Source organism: Dipodomys ordii, unplaced genomic scaffold (assembly GCF_000151885.1).
Source record: "Dipodomys ordii isolate 6190 unplaced genomic scaffold, Dord_2.0 Scaffold118, whole genome shotgun sequence".
NCBI classification, from domain to species: domain Eukaryota; kingdom Metazoa; phylum Chordata; class Mammalia; order Rodentia; family Heteromyidae; genus Dipodomys; species Dipodomys ordii.
In genome coordinates, this window is record NW_012267334.1 from 3,316,319 (window position 1) to 3,325,843 (window position 9,525).

Here is a 9,525-nt window from a genome sequence, read left to right on the forward strand (position 1 = left end):
CGAGCCGCTCATGCCGCCCGCCCCGCGCCTCCGCGCAGTCCCGGAGCGCACAAAGGGACGTGTCCGCCCGGCGCGCTGCCTTGTGGGAGAGGCGGCGATTAGCATAGGGGGCGGAGCCCCCCGCACGCTGGCCGGAGTCGGGGGGAGGTGGCTATTAGCATAAGGGGCAGGGCTGGAGGAGGAGGTAGCCGGGGGCCAGGGCTCATCGGCCCGGGCGGGGCCTAGGGAGCACGGGGCGTGGCCGGCCCGGCGCACCCGGCCTGAGCCTCCAGCCGGCGCCCGCGGGGTGGGTGGGGCCAGTGCTGGAGTCCGGAGCCGGCCGCGGCCGCCTGGGACCAGCTCGCTGGAAGATGCCCGTCCTCCTTTATTAGCACCTGGGGGCTGCACCGCCACACCGAGCCTTCTGCCCCGTGGAGGAACACGGCCGGAGGATCCCCAGACGGGCCTCCGCGCCCCGCTCCGGGGCGACCGTCAGCCCCGGGAGCCGGCCGGCCGAGGAGGGGCCCGGCCGGGTCTGCGGGCGCTCTCGAACTCTTCGGTGCCCCTGTTGGGAGCCCCGTGCTGGCCCGCGGGCCAGCTCACTGTTGGTGATGGAGGGATCACTGAGCCGGCACCCTGGCCTCATCCCCTGGCAGCGATGCGGGCGTGGCCGGCACTGCGGGCCCGGGGAGCGGCGCCGAGAGGACCGGCAGCCCGCGGCACGCCTGCGGGGCGCTCCCGGGCTCACCCCGGGGTCCGCAGCGCTGAGCGGCACACTCACACTGCGCGTGCGCGGAGGGCAGGGGGCTGAGCGCGGGGCGCCGCGGGGACCCGTGTGCACCCGTGAGTCCACCTCCCGGCCTCCTGGCCTGAGCGGCCTGGGCAGAGCTCACACGCTCTAAGCTTTGGTTTCCTCCCACACTGGACAGGTACTTCTGCAGGCTCCGTGCCCCTATGCACGCCACAGAAGCGCTCCAGGTGGCTGAGCCTGGGCGCTATCAGGGGTTGCAGAGGGACCACGGGTGTGTCGGTGGGCACCTTGCCCGTGTGTGTGCAAATGTGCCCCAGAGGACGACGGAGGGAAAGTGGCCCGCAGAAAGATGCTAATGAACCTTGACAGCGTTGAGTGACAGAGCCCAGGGCAGGATGGTGGCACCCATCACCCGGTTACATCATCAAGAAGAGCCACGAGTGCAGACCCCATTGTGGCTCCAAGGCCGCTCCTTCCATCTTGACCAGCTCCCGCCTGTCCTGCCCACTGCCCATCAGAAGGCTCTGCCTCAGCACACAGGCCCAGCCCAGGCACCTGGCCACCTCTGTAGAAGGTCCCCCAGGCAGCCTGGCTCCTGTACCACAGCACCACTCCCTCTCTGGACCGCGTGCTCCACTGCTTCACTCCCAGTGTGTTGGTCTTGGAGAGGAAAGTCATGCCAGACAGCTGCTGGCACATCTTCCTCCAAGTGAATGGGCCCCAGGGCAGCAGTACCTCCCCTGGGATCGGGCAGAGCAGTGAGGGCCCAGCAGCCCACTCCTGGCTGACAGAAGGCACTCTGGGGTAGGCTAAGTTCACGGCCCCTCTCCCTTCTACAGACTCTGTGTCTCTTAAGGAGCAGCCTCCTGTCCTAGCCCAGCTGATCACAGCCCAGTGACAGAATAGCCTCAAAAGTGACAAGTGGGAATGGCATGGCGGAGCTTGCTGGGAATGGGAGGCACTGGGTGACACGGGCATGTGACAGATCCCATGACCAGCAGCAGCTGCTTACGTGAACTTGGACATACCCACACTGCAGTTGAGGGAGCTCTTGAGGACCTGGAGGGTCAGTACCTCACCCAGGGGATGCCCAATGGCCACCACACAGTCCCCATGCCCCGTGCCTCACATGTCAATGGTCCCTGTGGGCTCAGGTACTGCCACAGGTCCCTGCAGGGGGACAGGAGGGACATGGGCACAGTGGGCAGTTCCTGGGACTCTCAGCAGGACACAACAGGGCTGAGCTTTCCCTGGTCAAGAGGTTATGGTAGGGTGGCCTGGAAGGAAGCCTCTTTAAAGCTGGGTACTGGTGGCTCTTGCCTGTCATTCTAGCTACTCAGATGGCTGAGACCTGAGGACGTGGTTCAAAACCAGACTGGGTAGAAAAGTCTTATCGCCAATGAACCACCCAAAGCCAGAAGTGGAGTCGTGGCTCATGTGGTAGAGTCCTGGCTTTGAGCAAGAAGCTAAAGGGCAGCCAGTCAGTGCCTGAGTTCAAATCCCAACAGCAACACACACACACACACACACACACACACACAGCACCTGCCTCCTTAGGTCCGGGAGGGACATGCATGAATCGCCAAGGCTCCAGTGTCGGGGAGGGGTAGGCTGTGCAGCTCTGAGGGATTCTGGATTGCAGTACCCCTAACACTGCCATCTTTAGGCTACTTGTGGGGTACACTAATACAAGTGCTGTTTCCCTTTGCGAGATAAGACTAGAGCCCTACCAGGCACTGGCAGCTCACACCTGTCATCCTAGCTGCTCAGGAGGCTAAGATCTAAGAATAGGCGTTTGAAGCCAGCCCAGGCAGAAAAGTCTCTGTGAGACTCTTATCTCTATTTAACCAATCAAAAACCAGAAGTGATGCTGTGGTTCAAATGCAGAGCATTAGTCTTGAGCAAAAGAGCTCAGGGACAGTGCCCAGCTCTGAGTTCAAGCCTCATGATTGGCAAATAATAATAATAATAATAATAGGAGCGCTGAACCCAAGGGCACGCAGCCCACTCAGGAGGGTCTGTCCCACATGGAGATGCCAGGGGTGCTCACCCTCCTTTAGTCAACTTCACAGAAAGCAAGGAGCCTAGCCAGACTCTGCTGGGCTTTCCTGAGGTTCCGGAGGCTGGGGCGCTGGGACTGGGAGCCCGGCCCAGGGCCATGGAAGAGGATCACCAGCAACAGCAGCTGTGCTCTGGCCAGGGGCGGTGGCTTCCTGGTGGGGTGCTGGACTGGGGGTCCCCGGTCTTTCACAAGGCTCAACCCAACAGCCCCGCACTGTGACCGGCTTAGGCAAGTGCTGGCAAAAGGAGGCTGGCACCGGTGACTGGGCTTCAAGGCAGGTATCTCGGCGATACTGGACGCCCTCGCCACAGGAGACGGAGCACTGGCAGGAGACGGGAGGAAGTCAGGGCCTCACTCTCCCAGTTGCTCTCCCCGCCAAGCCTTACAGCGGGGCCCAATCGCTCCTCCAGCTGATCTCCACCCACATTCCATCAGTCCCTGTGGCACCCATGTGTTCTACTACTTCATGCCAGCCCGCATCTCTGCCAGGCCCAGATGCCCGGGGTCCCTCTGACGGAGGTGGGCGTGGCTGTCTTCTGTGCCCTATTCACCTTGGTCTCTTCCTGGCACGCACGGTACGACATTGACTGTTTGTGGCACTGAACTGTTGGGCCTCTCACGGCCTCGCTGCCCCAGGACCCTAGGCCTTGCTGTGCCTTCTGGTTCAAGGCACTGCCCCCAACAGACCCCCCTCCTCCAGGGTCCTCACCGGTGTCCAGGTGCCGACGTGCCACTGGTAGGCACAGTGGGCAGTGAGGCAGGGGACGCTGGCCTGGGGCCGCACCAGGGCCGCACACAGCGCCTCGTCCACCTCAGCGTCCTGCCCGCCGTCCCGCTGGACACAGGTTACGGTGCGTGCGGCAGTGCCAAGACCACAGCTGGCTGAACATGGACCGAGGGACAGGACCTTCCACCTGCAGGGAGAAGACCCCAGGGAACTGGGCCTCTTGGAAGATGGGGCTGTCCACGCAGGCTCAGAACCCCCCATCTCCTTCCGGAGTTGCCTTGATGGGTCCCAGAGCCAGGGGACGGGAAATTGGGCCGTGGAACCTTCCAGGACCAGCCAGGCTCAGGAGGGCTCCGCAGGGAACACATCTCTTCTCCCTTTGGCCATCTAGCACCTATTACTTGTCCTCTGCCCCCTGAGCTGCTTGATGGCCAAGTGACAGGAAGTGGTGTCCCACAGTAATGGGCACCCCACATGGCCTCCTGGGAAGTCCACTCTCAGTCCTATCTTTTTCTTTTCTTTTCTTTTTGGTTGGTTGTGGGCCCTGAACTCTGGGCCTGGGCGCTGTCCCTGAGCTCTTCACAGTTCAAGGCTAGCACTCTACCACTTGAGCCACAGCGCCACTTCCAGCTTTTTCTGCTTATGTGGTGCTGAGGAATTGAACGCAGGGCCTCGTGCATGCAAGGCAAGCGCTCTACCACTGAGCCACCTTCTCAGCCCAAGCCCTAACTATCTTAATTTGGAATCATTCAGCAAATGGAGCCACCATTTCTCAGAGCCCAGATGTGAACCAGGCAACCTTCCTCCACCCTCCCGATGCCTGGACCAGTCCTTCCATGAGCCCAGCTTTATTCTAGAATCGGGGCCTTGGCATAAGGGACATCTGCATGGCCCTCTGTCCTGGGGGCCTGTCAGGTGAATTGCAGGCCGGGCAGCTGTACCCCTGGCCTCTGCCCACGAGGGGCCGCTAGCAAATCCCTCTGCCCATTTGTGACCATTGAAATCGCTGACATTGCCAAAATGCCCCCAGAAGGCAGGATTGCCCCTGGTGGGGATACCACGGCCCAGGCCCATGCAAGAAGAGAGGACATGAGCAGAGACACAGATGCAGTGGGGGGGGGGAGGGTAAGGGCAGTGCCGTGAATGAGAGCTCAGGGGTCCGTCAGGGTGGGCTGAGCAAGACACCCCGGAGGCATTTCCTCTCGTAATCTCGTAATGCCGGTGGCAGGGAGCCTTGAGGGGATCCAGACAGTGCACAGCAGACTGTGAGGTGCAGAGGTGCGGGAACCTGGAGCCTGGAGCAAAGGCATCCCTGGAATGTTCTAGAACAGGGTGGCAGTAGCAATATCTGAGAACTAGCCTCAAATAGCGCACAGACAGAGGCCCCTGCCCCATTCCACAGGCCACTGGACATGGTGCCAGGGCAGAGACCTTCCACCTGCAGAAGGAAGGCTGGAGCTCTGCAGATTACCCCCACCCCTGCCAGACTCCTTCCCCTGAAGTTTTCCTCTCCCACTCACCTAACAGGACATGGGTCAGCCTGGCAGACCTCCTGCCGGGTCCCCGGCTTGGTGGCCAGGTCACATAGGTCTTCCTGGACAGGTGTCCGGAGCACAGAATCCATGCACAGGAAGTGAAGGTTCATGGAGCCTGCGAGGAGGAAGCAGGGACCCCCTCACCTGCAGAGATGGACTCAGCAAGAATCACATACCTGGCTCGTGGCAGGCGGAGCCACGACTGCCAACTGAAAGCTGTGTGCCCTTGGGCAACTGATCTAACCTCTCTGAACCTCAGCTGCTTCCATATGGTGACATCTACCTTGCAGTCATGTGTAAGTATTTTTACACACAATACAAAGTCAATGTCAGGCGCCAGTGGTTCATACCTGTAACCCTAGCTACTCAGGAAGCTGAGACCTGAGGATCGTGGTTCAAAGCCATCTTGGCAACAAAGTCTAGAGACTCTTGTCTCCAATTAAACATCAAAAGCCAGATGTGTAGCTGTAGCTCAAGTGGTAGAGTGCCAGCCTTGAGAGGAAAAGCTAAGGAGCAGCACCCAGGTCCTGAGTTCAAGCCCCAGGATCAGTGCACGCATGTGCGCACACACACACACACACACACACACACACATTTTTAAAGGGAGCTTTGGAGTAACTGGTGCACACAGACAAAAACTGCAGCTTGCCTCTCCATCTTTCTGTGATTGTCATAGAGACATTAGTGCTAGTTTCTCCCATCTCCACCAGGAACAGCTTCAAAAGGAAACTTCCTGGTCTCAGTACTAAACATGCTGAAGTGTGAGTAGTTCAAGAATACTGTGAGAGGGCTGGGAAGGTGGCTCAGCGGTAGAGAGCTTGCCTAGTATGCATGGAGCCCTGGGTTCAATTCCTCAGTACCACATACACAGAAAAAGCTGCAAGCGGTGCTGTGGCTCAAGTGGTAGAGCGCTTGCCTTGAGCAAAAAGAAGCTTAGGGACAGTGCTCAGGCCCAGAGTTCAAGCCTCAGGACTGTGAATACTGTGAGGGCTAGAGGTGTGGCTCAGATGGTAGAGCACCTGTTAGCAAGTGTGAGGCCTTGAGTTCAAATCCCATACTGAAAAGGGGAACACTGTGTAGCTTCTCAACCCTTTGGGACACTGCTATTGACATTAAAACTTTTTAGAACCCAGAGAATAAGCCAGGTGTGGAAAGCCATATCTGTAATTTTAGCATTTGGAGACTGAAGCGGGAGGAACAAAAGTTCAAGGCCAGCCTGGGCTAGCTTCAGAGAAAAAAACCTGTCAAAACAATATAAACAAAAGCTGGTAGCTGGCCCCCCCTGGCTCACACCTATAATCCTATCTACTCAGGAAGCTAAGATCTGAGGATTGCTGTTCCAAGCTAGCCAGGGTAGGACAGAGGGAGAGACTCTTTTTTTTGGGGGGGGCGGGGGTCCGGTCATGGGGCCTGAACTCTGGGCCTGGGCGCTGTCCCTCAGCTCTTCAGCTCAAGGCTAGCACTCTACCACTTGAGCCACAGTGCCACTTCCGGCTTTTTTCTTTTTGCTTATGTGGTGCTGAGGAATTGAACCCAGGGCCTCATGCATGCAAGGCAAGCGCTCTACCACTGAGCCACCTTCCCAGCCCCGGAGAGACTCTTATCTCTAGCCTTGAGCAAAAAAAGCTCAGGGACAGTGCCCAGGCCCAGAGTTCAAGCCCCACAGCCAAAAAATAAAATAAAATAAAATAACTGGTCACCAGGGCTGGGAAGGTGGCTCAGTGGTAGAGCACTTGCCTTGCATGCATGAGGCCCTGGGTTCGATTCCTCAGTACCACATAAGCAAAAAGAAAAAAGCCGGCAGTGGCGCTGTGGCTCAAGTGGTAGAGCGCTAGCCTTGAGCTGAAGAGCTGAGGGACAGCACCTAGGCCCAGAGTTCAGGCCCCACGACCGGACCCAAAAATAAATAAATAAATAAATAAATAACTGGTCACCAGTGTCATGCCTGGAATCCTAGCTACTCAGGAGGTTGAGCTGGGAGAGTCACTGTTCAAAGCCAGCCAAGACAGATAAAACTTTGAGACTTATCTCCAATTAACTAACAAAAGAACAGAACTAGAGACACGGCTAAAGTGGCAGAGCATCACCTAGGAACAAAAACAAAAAGACACAGTTCAAGGCCCTGGTTCAAGCCCCAGTACTGGCACAAAATAGTAAACAATAACAACAACAAACTGACCCTGTGAAAGCACAGTTCCACACCCAAAGACTCAAGGAAACAGTTCCACACTCGTATGCAGCCCAGCTGAAATTAGGACGCAAGCCAGTGTCTGTCCATGCAGAACAGATAAACAGCGTGATCTCCACCTGCCACTTTACAGCCTTAGGAAAGAAGATTGTGACACCAGCCATGACACGGACCGGGCTGGAGGTCAGTGAGATAGCCAGTTCCATAGGGCAGATCCTAGAGGACCCCATGTCTAAGAGGTCCCTAGAGGAGTCCCATCCATACAGACAGAAGGTGGACTGTGGGCTGCTGCGGTGGGGTGGGGCTTAGGGTTTAATGGAGATGGATACAAGGTGTCAGGGGAGGGGGGGAGACGGGGAGGAGGGAGGAAGACAGGGGGAAGGACTCTGCACAACATTGTGAATGTGCTTAGTGCCAGTGAATGGAACACTTAAAGTTAAAATGATAACTTTTTATCATACGTGTATTGTAACACAATTAAAAACTGGAAAAATGAAAGAACACTTTGTCTTAAAACTGTCTCTCTGAGCCAAATGGTCATGCTTTCTCTGATATGCAGCAGTTAAATCTAAAGGGCACTGGGACATGACAAATTACAAAGGATTCTAGATACTCACATACAGTGAGACCAAAAGATTCTCTCTTAGGAGAGAATCACAAAGGCACAATACCCAAGTGCCTCTTTAAATGTATATAAAATAATATACAGGGGCTGGGAAGGTGGCTCGGTGGTAGAATGCTTGCCTTGCATGCATGAGGCTCTGGGTTCGATTCCTCAGCACCACATAAGCAGGAAAAAAAAGTCAGAAGTGGCGCTGTGGCTTAAGTGGTAAAGCACTAGCCTTGAGCTGAAGAGCTGAGGGACAGCGCCCAGATCCAGAGTTCAGGCCCACGACTGGACCCAAAAAAATAATAATAATAAAAATAAAATAATACATACTGAAAAAAAACTCAAACATGAGAACAAAGGACTTTTTTCTTAATTGTTTTTCCTTTTGCTGATGATTCTGATTTCACTTATATATAATATATTCATGTGCATATCTGGGAGGGTGGGGGAGGGCACAGAATCTGGTGAAAAAGTGCAGCAGTGGAGCGCACTGGACACTGATAAAAGTGGACTACAAGCCGGGGGCGGGGGCTCACGCCTGTCATCCTAGCTACTCAGGAGGCTGAGATCTGAGGATTGCGGTTCAAAGCTAGCCAAGTCAGGGAAGTCCGTAAAACTCTCATTTCCAATAAACCAGCAGAAAACCGGAAGTGGCACTGTGGCTCATGTGGTAGAGCGCTCACCTTGAGCTGAAGAGCTGAGGAACAATGCCTAGGCCCAGAGTTCAAGCCCCACGACCGACCAAAAAATAGATAAATAAATAAGTAAAAGTGGACTACACACTTGTAGGTGGAAACGGGAGGGAGAGGATGGGAGAGAATGAGGGAACAGATGACACTGTATGAAAGGAAATGTACTGGCCTGGGAAGTTGGCTCAGTGGTAGAGCGCTTGCCTTGCATGCATGAGGCCTTGGGTTCGATTCCTCAGCACCACATAAGCAGATTAAAAAAAAAAGCCAGAGGTGGCACTGTGGCTCAAGTGGTAGAGCACTAGCCTTGAGCTGAAGAGCTGAGGGACAGCGCCCAGGCCCAGAGTTCAGGCCCATGACTGGACCAAAAAAAAAGGAAACGTACTTATTACCTGATGCATGTAAATGTAACCCCTCTGTATATCACCTCTATAATAACAAAAAAGTTAATTAATTTAAAGACTGTCTCTCTGGGTGCAGACAGGAGGGAAATACTGGGAGAGAGCAAGGAAAGGAGTGACATTGTCCAAAAAGAAGTGTACTCTTGACCTGACTTAGGTAACTGTAACCCCTTTGCATGCCACCCTTGTAATAGCAACAAAAATTAAATTAAAATATATACATAAATAAATACATTTAAAAACCTGTCTCTCTGCTTTAGTGGTCGGTTTGACCAGTCTTAGCATGGTTGCTTTCTTTCTTTCCTTGTCTCTCAGCCAATCACTGTATTACAAGCAAGCAGCTTTCGGGTCCCTCCCTGTCTCCATTTAGAGCACCTGTCAGTACTGCCCTGTCTCTCAGCCAATTAGTGAATGCACTTAGAGCAGCTGCAGGCTCCTTCCCTGTCTCAAACAATCAGTGAATGAACTTAGAGCAGCTGTGGGGTCAGTCCCTGTCTCTCAGCCAATCAGTGAATGCACTTAGAGCAGCTGTGGGCTCCCTCCCTGTCTCTCAGCCAATCAGTGAATGCACTTAGAGCAGCTG

The 9,525-nt window shown here is 55.2% G+C and overlaps 1 protein-coding gene across 1 annotated transcript in view; it reads right to left on the reverse strand.

Moving 5' to 3' along the window:
• Positions 1 to 1,138: 1,138 nt before the first annotated feature.
• Adamts13 (ADAM metallopeptidase with thrombospondin type 1 motif, 13) overlaps positions 1,139 to 9,525 on the reverse strand; it is a 42,001-nt gene continuing 33,614 nt past the window's right edge. The window contains 7 exon segments of the mRNA XM_013029383.1: positions 1,139 to 1,470; positions 1,759 to 1,887; positions 2,413 to 2,433; positions 2,961 to 3,114; positions 3,502 to 3,706; positions 5,040 to 5,169; positions 5,231 to 5,256. Of these exon segments, the coding sequence (XP_012884837.1) occupies positions 1,139 to 1,470; positions 1,759 to 1,887; positions 2,413 to 2,433; positions 2,961 to 3,114; positions 3,502 to 3,706; positions 5,040 to 5,169; positions 5,231 to 5,256 (997 nt within the window).